The 15924-nt window shown below is 33.6% G+C and overlaps 1 protein-coding gene across 1 annotated transcript in view; it reads right to left on the bottom strand.

The window, feature by feature from the left end:
• The window catches only part of LOC147810638 (uncharacterized), a 33255-nt gene extending 22082 nt beyond the window's left edge, over positions 1-11173 (bottom strand). Inside the window, exons 1-3 of the mRNA XM_087160348.1 lie at positions 10812-11173; positions 1793-2020; positions 209-448 (exon numbers count right to left, since the gene is read on the bottom strand). Coding sequence (XP_087016474.1) covers positions 209-448; positions 1793-2020; positions 10812-11079 — 736 coding nt within the window. The 5' untranslated portion in view covers positions 11080-11173. The remainder of the gene's footprint in view (positions 1-208; positions 449-1792; positions 2021-10811) is intronic.
• Positions 11174-15924: the final 4751 nt, after the last annotated feature.

Here is a 15924-nt window from a genome sequence, read left to right as displayed (position 1 = left end):
GCAAATTAAGAAAATGTTCTTACAATTGATTATAATACTTGTATTTATGTATTTATGCACGAGACGATCTTTTTTCCCCCCTGTAAAGTATAGACTTTTATGAGGAAAAAACTAAGATAACAGCGAAGTTACACTGGGGAGTCCACGCGCGAAGCGAGCAGATTTGGAGCTTCCAAATATTTTAAACTACAGATAAAGTTTTATTTACTGCAATTTGATTCGTCAATGCCATATCTACAGTCAGGTCTTCCATCGCATACTTTTGATTCCGGGATGCATTCAAGAAGCCCATGCGTAAACCTTTCACATCGAAAGTAGGATTCCAAGTTACAAACTCTGGAATAGCAAAGGCGCTCGTCACTCTTATCTTCACAATCTTTTTTTCCGTCGCAAACATTCAAATCACTGATACAATTTCCATCGCCGCACTTAAATTGGTATAGGCAATCTGCAACAAAAAAAAATGAATAAATAAATAAATTCTTTAAAATAAATATTGATTCCAGTTACAAAAAGGTAGGCTAATAATAGGCAAGAGGGCCAAAACTTTTGATTTTTTTTAATAATTATCTATGATTTTTTTTTATTTATTTATTTTTACTGGAAGTAAAACAGTTATCGGAATTTCATCTTATTGTCACGAAAATGTTTAAACTAAACACCTTTTATCAATAAAGTAAAAATACTGCAGTTTCAAACCTTTCATCCTAAAAGGATTAAAAAATATTTTTTAAAGCTTTTTTCTTTTAAAAGGATTATCACTTGGGTAAAATGGTCACTAAAGGCCTGGTTTCTTAGGACAGGACGCCGTCAGCTGGAAATCAGCGCTAACCTCTTATTGTCCCATTTGTGAGTTTGATAGTATACGTCATCCAACGGTCATCTTGAACTACAATTGCCGTCCAACTCAACTGCAGTTGGATTACAACGTGACGTTAACCACAGAAGCACTCTTCATTTAGCTCAGCTATGATGTGTTTTTTCTTGGACGAAGTCATTATTTGTTCTCTAAAACACTGGTCGACAATAAAAAAATAAATACAAATTCAAAATAAGTATTTGTTTACGTTATTAACGCATGCGCAATGAGAGATAATGTCTGCGTTGGACCGACTGCTCACGCTGAGCTAACAAAAAAGTATTTTTTTGGCGTCAGCTCTGCGTCAACTTTCCGCTGACGCCTAGATAAGGCGCTAGTTCTAAGAAACCAGGCCTTGAGCTAACAAACCAGTATTTTGTTGGCGTCAGCGGGACGTCAACGTCCCGCTGACGCCCAGATAAGGCGCTTGTCCTAAAAAACCAGACCTTTAGGTCCATAAGGACATTTTAGTTGACGTCACATTAGAGATAGGATCAAATTGCATTGTCCATTGAAATTTCATGACAAAGGTAGATTTTAGCCGAGCGTACAAGACTTCGCGAAAAGAAACTTTATAATTACCTAAATTTAAGATTATTTTTACCCTAAGACTAGCTTTATTAAAGGATTTTTTTATGCTTGAAAACCCTAAGTCAATTTCAGTTTAAGGTTTTTATACAGAAGGTTGTTTTTCAAGGTTTTGGTTTAGGGTACTGTGCGAAGAATAGAACAGATGTTCGCAGACCTCGTTTTAGGGTCAGAAAGCTTACTAGAAAACCACATAACAAACTTTTTTAGGTTTTGCATTAAAAGGGTTTTGGTGAGTGAAAATAAACCTTATTTTGCTATCTGGGTCTGGGATGTTCGGGAGCGAAGTAATAAACAGATTCGGAGCTTCCAAATATTTTAAACTGCAGATAAAGTTTTATTTACTGCAATTTGATTCGTCACTGTTATCTTCACAGTCATATCTTCCATTACATACGTATGCTTTCGGGATGCATCTTCCGCTACCACATCGAAAGTTGGATTCCAAGTCACAAACTCTGGAATGGCAATCGAGTTCGTCACTGTTATCTTCGCAATCTTTCTCCCCGTTGCAAACTTGCCAATTATTGACACAATATCTTGAATCGTGGCACTGAAATCGGTGTGGACAATCTGTAACGAAAAAGAATAAATTATTGAAAATAAATATCGATTCCAGGAACAAAAAGCTATTCTAATAATAGGTTAGAACACCATAACTATTGATTTTTTTTTATATAATATTCTATGATTTTTTTTATTTATTTATTTTCGCTGGCAGTATAACAGCCTGCTTCTCTTTCCTTATAGTTCTTTTTCGTTTTTCTCTTCCCATTTATCCCCTAGAAAAATTTGCCTTAGGTTTTCCATAAAAAGTGCCGTAGAACTTTCCTATGCGGTTTTGCCAATGGAAAAAGTTTGCCATGCGCTTTTGCCATATACGTATGGCAAATACTTGTCATACATGTATAGAAAAATTTTGCCACATGTATATGGCGAAATTTTACCATTGACAAAACCCCATAGGAATATCCTATGGTAGGGGTGCTCAACCTGCGGCCCGCGGGCCAAATGCGGCCCGCCAACCCTCGATGTGCGGCCCGCGGCAGCAATCTGAACAAAATGAAGAGAAAAAAATTAAATATTTGTTTTTGAAAAATAATAAAAAAAATTCGGTAATTTAAATTTACACTTTTAAGTTTTTGACGCACCCAATCTCAATCAGTGTAGTTTTTCGATGGTTAACGGTACGGATTTCAGCATAGTTTTAAAAATCGCAATATTTTTAATACATCATTATTACGATTTACGTATTTTAATTACCACTTTTGACGCTTTTCGTATGTGCCGATTCCAATGACTTTTCGGTAATTATTGCTACCCATTTTCAAGTAGTGTCTGAAATAGCGATTTTTGTGCAAACTTCATGGAAAATCTAAATGATTTTAGAGCCTTTCTTCAACAGTTATTGCTGCACATTTCCCCTTGGTTTTTAAAACTTCGATATTTTAGCACGATATTATTACGAATCGCGAATAAAGAATCGCTCATTTAGATAACCATTTTTTGACATGGTTTTTTGTAACGATTTTATCGCAAATCAAATTATTTTTCAATCGTTATTTTAGAAATTATTCCTACACATTTCTACAAGGTTTTGAAAGTACCGATATTTTTTATACGCTATTGCGACATTTTAATTTTAAATTCCGCATTTAAATTACATAAAATTTTGATGGACTTTATTTACTCCAATTTCATCTGAAATATTAAAGTAATTTGGTTATTGTTTTAGTAGTTATTACGTTTTCCCCGTGATTTAAAAAGATTATGATATTTTTAATACTATGGTTTGACAGCAAGCGAGTTTTGAATCGCGCATTAAAATAATTATTTTTTACGTGCTCTGTTTGTGCCGATTTTATCATTTGCGTTGTACCGATTTTAACACGCATTTTTAAAGAGGTATTTTGAACGTGATTTTTCTTCTTTCCCGTTATTGCTGCATTTTTATTTGTGATTTAGAATATACCTGATATTTTCACACAATAATACAACTCGTGAAATTCGATTCAGTTTTAATTTTTTTTCGTTACTTAAAAAGTAATTAACGTATCTTAGCCAAATCAACACCTTCCCAGGAAAAAAAAAACGAGATGTGTTTATATTAAAAGCGGTCTGTTTTGCAAAAAAAATAATTCAAAACACGGCAAAATTCTTTAGTCCCATGAACACGTGCAAGTTTAACAACACATCAGAAACGCTTAACCCCGTCCCGCCCCCTGTCGGGGGCATCCGGGGAGCAATTTTATTGATCAACTAAAAATACAAAAACAATTCCCAGTTTGAAAAACAAAGGGAAGATGAGTATTTACAATGAGGAATAGAAAGGGTGACTTGAATTCAAAATATAGATAGCAAAACAGATGAAAAGATGACTCCATCAACACAGTAACGAAGAATGTAAAAATGCAAGATATGTAAAAAGCAGATATTTGAACAGATGAAAAGTTAACTCGGTGTACAAAGTTATTAATTTTAACAGATGGAAAGCTGATCCAATCCATGTATCAAACAAGTTTAAATGTGAAAGTAAGTGCAGGTGAAATGTTAATTCCATACACAAAGTGTCCTATATTTAAATTATAAAACTCAGGGTAGGTGGAAAGGGAACTTTCTACCTTTACAACAAATCGAAAAGTTTGATGGGGTTTGGATAAGTCTTTGAATTTCAGTGCGTGATGTCAATGTTCTGAGTTCGTTATTATGACGTGTCTGGTGGCAAGCCAGCGCTAAAGTGGCTTTCGATGATTCGTTCTATGCCCTTTTGCATAGCTGGTATCCTCCAGTGATGTTTGAGTGAGCTATAGGTCAGGTTTACCGGGAAATTTGCTTTTCTTATGTTATCAAATAGAGGGCAGTGAATCAGTATATGTTCCAGCTCATCTGTAACTTTGCAGTTATTGCATAGGGGGGATTTATTGTGAAACTTGGATTGGTATGTACCCTGGGTTCCGTGGTTTGTGATAAATTGGTTCAAGTAGAAATTTCCATAAATTTTACGGTAATTTACCCTCGGGATTAGATGGTGGGTATGCCTGCCCTGGTTTTGATCATCATCCCACATATTTTGCCAAAGATTTATATTTCGTTTGAACATCGATAACTTTACTGAACTTTTTGGCTTCTGGTCAAAGAGATCAATTTCCGGTCTTTGGCAGGCCAATTTCGCCTGACTGTCAGCCTCCTCGTTGCCGTGGTGTCCGACGTGAGCCTTAATCCAATGGATTATCATGTTTGATTTATATTGATCTTTTATCAGTTTAATTAAGCAATCGTTTTCCTCGGGGTTTGCCAGTGATTGTAATCCCGAAAGGGAATCGGAAAAAATATGAACATCTCTATTTAATTTGTTCTTAATTATCCAGTACATTGCCTGAAGAATAGCCCATAATTCTGCTTGAAAAACGGATGAGTAGTTATTAAGTCTATATGTATAACAATCTATTTGAATATCCCCATCGTACACCACGAAGGCGCATCCCACGCGGAATTCGTTATTATAAATTAATCTCGATCCATCTGTGTAGATCTCTATATCATTGCCTATTGGTGGATCAAAATTATAAGGAATAGAGATGAGCCCCGCAGGGTGTCTGGGCGTGATTTCCGGTTTTGTTATAACGTTATCGTTATGTAAATAAAGATTAGCCATATCGGAATTTGTCTGAATAATCAGCTCCAACGGAACCGTCCCAGCCAACACCTGAAGTGCTGATGTTGATGTGGTTCTATAAGCCCTAGTGATGCTCAATAAGGGTATTCTTTCGATCTTTTTAAGTTTATTAATGATTCTGACCTGATTTTTGAACCATACTTCAGACCCGTAAGAAATGATTTTAATTATACTGTTTTGATATATAAACTTACGTATTTCTGATGTGATCCCCCAATCTACCCCGGACAATCTTTTAAATTTAGCATAGAATGATAAAATTTTATCGTATAAACCATCAAGGTGCGGCAACCAGGAGAGCTGACAGTTTATCCGAAACCCAAGGTACATTATGGTGTCACTAATAGGAATATTTTGATTTTGAAGTTTTACTGTTGGTTTCCTCGTTATTTTCCTGGATTTTGGAAATACAATTGCTTGGGTTTTATTGACACTAAAATGGAGATTCTGTGTCTCTGCCCATGATTGATATTTCTTTAGAATATCTGTGGCTCTTGGTCCCAGTCTATTTACTATAGTTCCCGTTACCAGCACAAGAAAATCGTCGGCGAATGCGATGGCGTATTCGTCCACTTGCCTCTCCTCTCTGAGTGCAACATCAGCTATTGTTAACCACAGTAATGGTCCCATGCTCGAGCCTTGTGGTACCCCAGTGGTGACGATATGCTCTATGGTAACTTCATCACTTGTATATATGACCTTCCTGTCTGTAAGAAAACTTTTAACCAGATGGAAGGTAGCGTGAGTACAATTAAATTTCAGTAGCTGGTTTAGTATTTTATGCCACCTCACAGTATCGAAGGCCCCCTTGATGTCCAAGGAGACCCCCAGTGTATATTCACCCTTTGTTTTCGCTTGCTCAATAATGTTAAGGCAGTTGACCGCAGTTGTTGTGGCCCTATGCTTTCTGAAGCCATGTTGGTCTTCATGGAGTAAATTGTTCGATTCCAAAAAGTACGAGAGTCTGGAAGTGATCAACCTATCCAAAATCTTCCCCCAAACCGGGAGTAGAGAAATTGGTCTATAACCGTCAGGTTGATCTAAATTTTTCCCCATTTTCGGAATCAGAATTAGTTTTGCTATTTTCCAAAAGCTTGGGAAGTAGCAGAGTTCTTGACATTTATTAAAGATCCCTAGCATCCAGTCTGGTGCTAATATATAGATTGCCTTAAAGACTTCCGGCGGTATGCCGTCGTAGCCTGGAGCCTTGTTATTCCTGATTTTATCAACACCGTGTTTCAGCTCTGTCTGTGTAAAGAGCTGATCAATATTGCAATTCTTGGTATTCGGTAACTCTTCTTGCCTGTAAGTCTTGAAATGGTAATTAATGATTTCCTGAATGGTTTCTAGACTATTTACTGTCATGGTTCCATCTATTTTCCTTTGTGGTTTGAAAATCCTATTGTCAAAATTCTTGTTCTTGGCAATTTGGTATGAATGTCCAAAACACTCTTGTGTCGTTATATTTTGTAAATAACTTCTTAGTGTCTCTCTTTTTTGTCTTCTTATGTGTCTCTTGTATAATGCCTTTTCTCGTTTATAATCCACAAGCTTGGCCTTCCTTTGAACAGAGTTTGTCTCTACCTGGTATTTTCTTCTCTTTGCTCTTGATCTTTTCCTGTGGATCGCAAGATCCAAGGACCACCATTTTGGACTTCCTTTATAGGATTTCTCTTTTCGTTTTTTACATGTTTCACATATTGAAACGATTTTGTTTGTTATTTCCTCTATCATTATGTCCAGTTCGGCGGTACTGTCTATTTTCTCCAGCTGCCTCATCCACTTCTCACGCTCTGAACTTATCCTGCAGGAAAACTTGAAAAGATCTAAATTATGATAATTTATTTTCTTTGGTCCTTGATATACCTCATATCGACACATATCGACTTAACAACACATATCGAACCTATTCTTTTTGTTGTCACATGTAATTTAAAAGTCGTACATCGTAATTTGTATTTACGCTATCTGAAAATTGCGCATCGCATTTCGCATTAACGAGATTTAAAAATAATCCATCGCGTTTCGTATTTACGGGATTTAAAATCACATATCGCGATTCGTGTTCTGGTGTTTAAAATATCATCCGTTGCTACTTTTCTCGCAATTCATATGCAAGCGTTTTAAAAACCATATATCGCAATTCATATTCATGCATTTTAAAAATCAAGTGTAGTGAGTAGTCCTTTCGCAATTTAAAAGCCACACGATTCGTATTCACGCGATTTGAAAAACAAGCATCGAGTTTTTTATTTGCGCAATTTAAAAATCACCCGTGGAAATTCGTATTCAAGCAATTAAAAAATAACACATAGCAATTCGTATTCAAGCAACTAAAAAATAACACATCGCTATTTGTATTTCCGCGATTTAAAAACCCAGAAGGGAAGAACACCATCTAGGACAAATTCCAAAACTGATTATGTTATTTGCTCTAAGTTTATTACTACCCACAACAGCCTCTGTCGAAAGACTGTTTTCCAGAATAAATTTGGCCTGTTCAAAATTACAGAGTTGTCTTTAAATACAATCATTACATTTTCATTTAATGGCTCAAAAAATATCACATGATCAAGTAGATAAAATTATCACAATATTCAAAAATTTTGCAAATTACAGTATAACCATTAAGAAATATTTTAAACCATTTTCTACCTTCTTGGAGCATTTTATATCATTTATGATTATATGCTGGGAAATGAGTTGTATATCATTAAATTTTAACTGTATAAAAAATTTTATCAAGATAAGTTTCGCAAAGTAATGTAAATTTTATTGATTGTTAATTGATTGTGTATTAATTGTAAATAGTAAGGGTCATGTTAAAAATATATTCGTCATAAAAAGTTGCCAACAAGTATCTTAATAGTTTTTTTATTATTAAGGAATATAGTTCCTTAAAATTTAATGTGTTTTCTTTCCTTCTTTTTCTTCCCTCTCAGCCTCTTATTATTAATTTAAAATAAAAATGTCTGAAAGTTAAAGTACATTCCCTAATAAATGCTAAATCTTATTTTCCACTTAAGGGGTTTTGTTTTAGTTTTAATCATTTTTAACCCTATAAACTTTCTTTAAATCAAAGTATTTAACTTGAATTTATATTAATAACTAGAATATTTATTTATTTGAAATTTAATTCTATGAAACAAAATGTAACGTTAAAATTTATGTTTAAATGGTTTTTTTGTTTTTTGTAATGTGATAAAAAAAAGTCAATTTTTCCATAGTTTTTTAATTATTTCAATTTATCTAAATTTTTTCTGATAAATTGATTCTGATTTTCGAATTCTGTTTTCCTTCTTAAGTAATCAGTTTTGCATTTTCTAATTTTAAACGTTTTAAAGTATTGTATTTTCTGCAAAGAGATTACAAGGTTAACTGACAAAAAGAATTTAGTGTTATAAAAACAATTATGTTTATATAACAATCACAACCAACAATTGCTTTCAATATGTCGGTCTAAACACTTTGGCATGCGGCCCTTCATTGGTCAATCTGATATGCATGTGGCCCTTCACTGAAAAAGGTTGTGCACCCCTATCCTATGGCATTTTTTTATGGAAAACCTATGGCAAATTTTCCAAAAAATTTTTACATTTGCCATATGTGTATGGCACATTTCCATAAGGGATTGTCTTGTCACATAAATAGGATTATCTGAACTATAAACCTTCGATCTTACTCCCTTGAATAGAAAAAAGGTTTTCATATCATTTTTTTTTTGTATGAAACTGTACTAACTTCATTTCATGCAGGAAATATTTTGTACTAATATCGAGCTATTTTAAAAAAAAATTGCTTTAAAAAATGACATTTTGATCCTTATTTTACTCGCTTTCAATTCTTCCTTAATTATTGATAAATTTAAACTTTCATATTGTTTATATGAAATTTCATAAATCATATTTCGTATAAACTTTCTCTTTTGTATCAAATGATTTCTGTAGTATTTTTATATACTAAAAAAAGAAGGGATCTAAACTAACATCAGAACAGTAGGCCAGCATCCAAGGTTTCGTGGCCAAAATTAGCAATTCGATGAAATTTGTTTCAAAATTTGGGGCTTTTTTGTGCAGGTAAATTGAATTCACAGTTGAAATTTTGAAATACACTAAAAATACCAACAAAAATAAAATGGCGACTGAAATATGGCGAGCAAAAATGAAAATAAATAATATAGCAAGTTTAAATAATTAAATATAGCAATGAAAATATTATAACTTTCGTAATTTTATATTAAAAATGAAAAGCAAATTATATTTCAGAAGTAATATTACAAAATAAAGCGAAAACATGAAAAAAAACATAATTTTTGTTTTTCTGTATATTTAGTTCACCTTTGCAGTATGAGCAAAATGGGGCTGGTTTTTTCGAAAGAAGAAACATCAAAGAAGACAACAAAAAAAAGTTTAGCTAATTACCTTGTGAAACGTTTTGGAACGAACTAAGTTTTGAAAGTTATTCAAACATTGAGAAATGTCAAATGATAAGATATAAGCTCTTAGTTTGTCAAGAGTACTGACTAATCCAACAAATTGAAAATTTGTACTATAATTTCAAGCCTTTAAGTCTAATAAAAATGTAACAGTAAGGTGAAATTCTTATATATATATTTCTGAAATATAAATTTAAAAGTTACATTAAAAAAAATTTTAACATATTTTTTCCTACATTGACTTTACTACTTGTCTGTCCAAAAAGTAAATTTCAATGTTTGGAATGATTATGAATACTTAATTTGGGCTATATTAAAACTGCCTACACATATTTTAGTTGAAAATTTAATTTTGAAAATTAATTAGAGCGTATGAAAAAAAATATATACGTATAAATGAGGGTTTCCGGTATTTGATCTGTGTCAAGGGTCTGCTCTCGCAAATCTAAAAGCCACTTATAACTATCTGATTTTCGTTTCTATTTCTTATTCATCGTCCAAACTGACATATAAATGTGACTGCAAAAGCAGTAAGAGCAGCACTCTAGCTCATTTGCAGAAACTTTAGCGAGAGCCTGTCGACATAATCCTTTACTAGATAAATAATGTCAGTACCCAGAGGACAAGTAACCTTACGGCAACCTTGTGTTGGAATTTTCATCTAAATGTCACGAAAATGATTGTATTAAAAACCTTTTTTCAATAAAACAAAAAATATTTCAGTTTCAAGCCTCTCAGGATTAAGAATAATATTTTTTAAAGTTTTTTTTAAAACTTAGGTCCATCATAACATTTTAGTTGACATCACACTAGCGAAAGGATGAAATTGCATTGTCCATTAAAATTTCATGGCAGGGTGGATTCCAGCTGAGCATACAAGACTTTGCAAAACGAAACTTTGTAATGACCTAGATTTAATATTATTTTCACCTTAAGACTAGTTTTATTAAAGGATGTTTTCACGCTAGAAAACATTAGGTCAACCTAGCTTTAAGGTTTTTATATCGAAGAATGTTTTTACAAGGTTTCGGATTAGGGTAATGTGCGTGGAACAGACCAGATGGTCTCTGATCTCGTCTTAAGATTACAAGGCTTACTAGTAAACCACCTAACAAACCTTTTTAGGTTTACAGTAAAAGGGTTTTGGTGAGTGAAAATAAAACTTATTCTGCTATCTGGAATGTTCGGGAGCGAAGTAATGAACAGATTCGGAGCTGTCATATATTTTAAACTACAGATAAAGTTTTATTTACCGCAATTTGATTCGTCACTCTTATCTCTACAGTTAGTTCTTCCATTACATACTTGTGATTTCGGGATGCATTTCCCGCTTCTACATCGAAAATCGGTTTCTAAGTCACATGCACGGCAATCGCTTTCGTCACTGCCATCTGCACAGTCATACAATCCATCACATACATTTAATTTAGAAATGCATTGCCCGCTTCTACATCGAAAGTCGGTTTCTAAGTCACATGCACGGCAATCGCTTTCGTCACTGTCATCTACACAGTCATACATTCCATCACATACATAGAATTTAGAGATGCATTGCCCGCTTCTACATCGAAAGTCGGTTTCTAAGTCACATGCACGGCAATCGCTTTCGTCACTGCCATCTGCACAGTCATACAATCCATCACATACATTTAATTTAGAGATGCATTGCCCGCTTCTACATCGAAAGTCGGTTTCTAAGTCACATGCACGGCAATCGCTTTCGTCACTGCCATCTGCACAGTCATACAATCCATCACATACATTTAATTTAGAGATGCATTGCCCGCTTCTACATCGAAAATCGGTTTCTAAGTCACATGCACGGCAATCGCTTTCGTCACTGCCATCTGCACAGTCATACAATCCATCACATACATTTAATTTAGAGATGCATTTCCCGCTTCTACATCGAAAATCGGTTTCTAAGTCACATGCACGGCAATCGCTTTCGTCACTGCCATCTGCACAGTCATACAATCCATCACATACATTTAATTTAGAGATGCATTGCCCGCTTCTACATCGAAAGTCGGTTTCTAAGTCACATGCACGGCAATCGCTTTCGTCACTGTCATCTACACAGTCATACATTCCATCACATACATAGAATTTAGAGATGCATTGCCCGCTTCTACATCGAAAGTCGGTTTCTAAGTCACATGCACGGCAATCGCTTTCGTCACTGCCATCTGCACAGTCATACAATCCATCACATACATTTAATTTAGAGATGCATTTCCCGCTTCTACATCGAAAATCGGTTTCTAAGTCACATGCACGGCAATCGCTTTCGTCACTGCCATCTGCACAGTCATACAATCCATCACATACATTTAATTTAGAGATGCATTGCCCGCTTCTACATCGAAAGTCGGTTTCTAAGTCACATGCACGGCAATCGCTTTCGTCACTGCCATCTGCACAGTCATACAATCCATCACATACATTTAATTTAGAGATGCATTGCCCGCTTCTACATCGAAAGTCGGTTTCTAAGTCACATGCACGGCAATCGCTTTCGTCACTGTCATCTACACAGTCATACATTCCATCACATACATAGAATTTAGAGATGCATTGCCCGCTTCTACATCGAAAATCGGTTTCTAAGTCACATGCACGGCAATCGCTTTCGTCACTGCCATCTGCACAGTCATACAATCCATCACATACATTTAATTTAGAGATGCATTTCCCGCTTCTACATCGAAAATCGGTTTCTAAGTCACATGCACGGCAATCGCTTTCGTCACTGCCATCTGCACAGTCATACAATCCATCACATACATTTAATTTAGAGATGCATTGCCCGCTTCTACATCGAAAGTCGGTTTCTAAGTCACATGCACGGCAATCGCTTTCGTCACTGTCATCTACACAGTCATACATTCCATCACATACATAGAATTTAGAGATGCATTGCCCGCTTCTACATCGAAAGTCGGTTTCTAAGTCACATGCACGGCAATCGCTTTCGTCACTGCCATCTGCACAGTCATACAATCCATCACATACATTTAATTTAGAGATGCATTGCCCGCTTCTACATCGAAAGTCGGTTTCTAAGTCACATGCACGGCAATCGCTTTCGTCACTGTAATCTGCACAGTCATACATTCCATCACATACATAGAATTTAGAGATGCATTGCCCGCTTCTACATCGAAAGTAGTGTTCTGAGTCACAAACTCTGGAATGACAATCGCGTTCGTCACTGTTATCTTCGCAATCTTCCTCTCCGTCGCAAACATGCTCATCACTAATACAATTTCCATCGTCGCATTGAAATTCGAACAACGAACATTCTGTAACAAAAAAAATTAAAAAAAATAAATTCTTTAAATTAAATATCGATTTCAGTTACAGAACTGTAGGCTAATAATAGGTATTAGAACTAAAACTTTTGATTTTTTTTTTTAAATAAAGTTCTATGATTTTTTATTATTTATCGTCAATCTTAATTTCGACAAAATTTTCTAGCGAGAGTACTTAAATTTCGAACTGATCATGAAGCCGATGCTAGTTGCATTTCTTTCCTAAATTATACAAGCGAACTTTCTAGCCTTTTTATCACCAATCCAAACTTTGACAGTTTTTGCTTTGTCGGCAATCGGTTACTTAAACAGACACGAAACTAAAAGGAAAGAAAAGAAAAAAAGAAATAAAAAGAAAGAAAAGGAAGAAGAAAAGAAAGTAAAAATTTAAAACTCATTCTTCTAAAAAGACTAAAAAGAAAGAAAAGAAAAGAAGAAGGAAAAGAAAAGAACGTAAAAAATTAAAATACATTTTTCTAAAAGCCCAAAAAAGGAAAATAAATATATTTTTAACAGACAGAAAAAGAAAAAAGTTCAGTGCAGTTTCATAATAGCCGCGTGAGACAACGCGTCCAATAAATTGTAACTCGATCAAATAGGTTAATTTTATTACGTAAAAGACTAGGGAAAAAAGAGGAAACATATTTTAAGAAATTTTTTTATGTTTGTATGCCTTTACACTATATAAAAATTTAATTCAATTTACTGTCGTTGGTCAGGATTTCTAATGACAAAGAAAGATTATAAGAAAAATAAAAATATACTATTCAAGCAATCTTTCGAGCAGTTTGATGACATGCAAGCACCTTACTTATGATTTGAGCTTCACAATCAAAATGTGAAGAAAAATATCCGATATTGGGCATAAAAGTTCTGAAAACTAAAATGAATCATTTTTATGTAATAATTAAACATGACTAAAAAATAAGGAAGTTAAAATTTTGAATTAAAAAAAACTTTCATCGCATTTATGAATTTAATTGCCTGAAGTACAGTAGGGAAGAGTGGGGTCAATTGTAACATTTTTTGCTTAACTATTTTTAACTAACAAAAAATCCAATATATTATTAGTATTAACTGACAGACGAGTAAAGTAGACTATCATCTACTAGAAAAAAAAAGAACCTTTTTTTAAATGTTATTATATTAGTTATTAACAATTTTTGACAGTCGTGCACCTGTTACAATTGTCCCCACTTACGGGGTCAATTGCAACAGTTCATAAATTCAACTAAAACATAGTTAATTATACATATTATCATAGTTGTGATATATTTTTTTATTGATCAAAATAGTAATGATATTTTAGGAGTAAAAATAATAATGAGCAGAGACCTAGAGGGTTAAACTTTTAACTAAAGTTAAAAGTTTAACCCTCTAGAGGTTAAAAATTTTAATTTATGCTGTGAAAGTTGAAAAATAAAATAATGCACATGCTACATAATATAAATGATATAGGAAACTATTGGTGGTTCTTAAAGAGTTAAGTAATGGTTTAAGATTATTTATTTTCAGCTGTTACAATCGTCTCTTTACTTACTGTTACAATCGTCCTCAAGACGCCATTTCAGCTTCATTTGTTAAAAACAATTGTAGTTAATTAACGAAACTAATCTTTTTTTTCTGAAATGTAAATTAAGGTGTCCACTTACATATTCGGTTAAAATTTTTTATTTGTTTAAACAAAATTACTTTGTTACAATATAATATTCTAAAATCAAAAAAAGTACTTACGTAGCGTGAAAATATCTTTAATGATGTAACTATTTCAAAAGTACATAAAAATGGTTGCCAGCAGGGGTGTTCATGTAGATTTATTAAGTACACCTTGTGCGCAATCTAGGAACCAAATATAGAACCCGACACTCCAAATTTTCGGTCTGTTACAATCGTACCCTGTTACAATCGACCCCACTCCTTTTCCTATTATTTAGCCCTTTATAAAGCTTTGGTCAGTATATTAACTTCAAATTTTAAATAAAGCTGGGAAACCAAGATTTGTCCGACCATCTACAGATAAATTCAGGGAATACAAAGAAGGGTTTTCCTTTACATGAATGAGGGTAACAATAAAGGTTAGAGTGTGATCAAGAGGTCAACACTAGAGAGCTACTTTCTCTTGTACGTTATTCGTCGTTATTTCTACGTCCAAATTTACTACCAACTCTTTTTTGTCGGAATAGTTTTAAGTTCCACCACCAAAAGACAACAGTTTTAAAAATCAAATTAGCTTTTGGGTTATAAACTATATTAATTTTACTTAATAAGTCAATCACAATCCCAAAAATATTTAATCATAACATAAACTCGAAACAAATGGCAGTAAAAAGGTTTATTGAATCTCAGGTCTATCACTTCCGAAAACTCCTCCATGTGTTTCAAAAATGATGGGACCAGGGCCTGATTGTCGATTAGCCCCAATAGGTATGTACCAAGGGCCCACACTTTCTGGGGGGGGGGCTCAAAAATTAGTAAAAAGTCCACAATATGACTATTTTTTTAAAATCTGAAAGAAACAGTTTTTTTTTTCAAAAAATGCACTTTTTTAAAATATTTTTTTATATTGTGATAAACCAAACTCATATACTAAACAAATTCGAAAGTGCAGCTGAATTTTAATTGGTGCAATTTTTACGTCAACGGCTTAAGTGAATGCACTGAATATGCACTGTATATTTAAAAGTGTAATATTTAAATAAACTCTTATTTAAATGTGTTTTATATTTTCTATGACTACTACAAATTTTGCTCTTTAGAATATTTTTTGTGTGCATTTTTTAATAAAAATTATAAGTAATAACCTTAATATTTTAGCATACATGCAGAACGTATCGTTAAATCTAATGAAAAGTCGGCTAGCTTTGTGTTGGTTTAAGTACTGAATAAAAAGAATAATTACAGCTTACTATAAAAAATAATTCTACTTTTAGCAAAAATCACTGATTTTCAATTGTTTGTGGTGACTAAACTATTTTTATTTTGACATAACATTGTTTCGTTGTTTTATATTTTGCTTCAATATATAGATACGAGAACTTTATCTTAACTCTTA

Source organism: Parasteatoda tepidariorum, chromosome 4 (genome assembly GCF_982258835.1).
Source record: "Parasteatoda tepidariorum strain Cologne lab strain chromosome 4, Ptep-v5.0, whole genome shotgun sequence".
Classification (NCBI taxonomy): Eukaryota; Metazoa; Arthropoda; class Arachnida; order Araneae; family Theridiidae; genus Parasteatoda; species Parasteatoda tepidariorum.
This window is presented reverse-complemented; position numbering and strand designations above follow the sequence as displayed.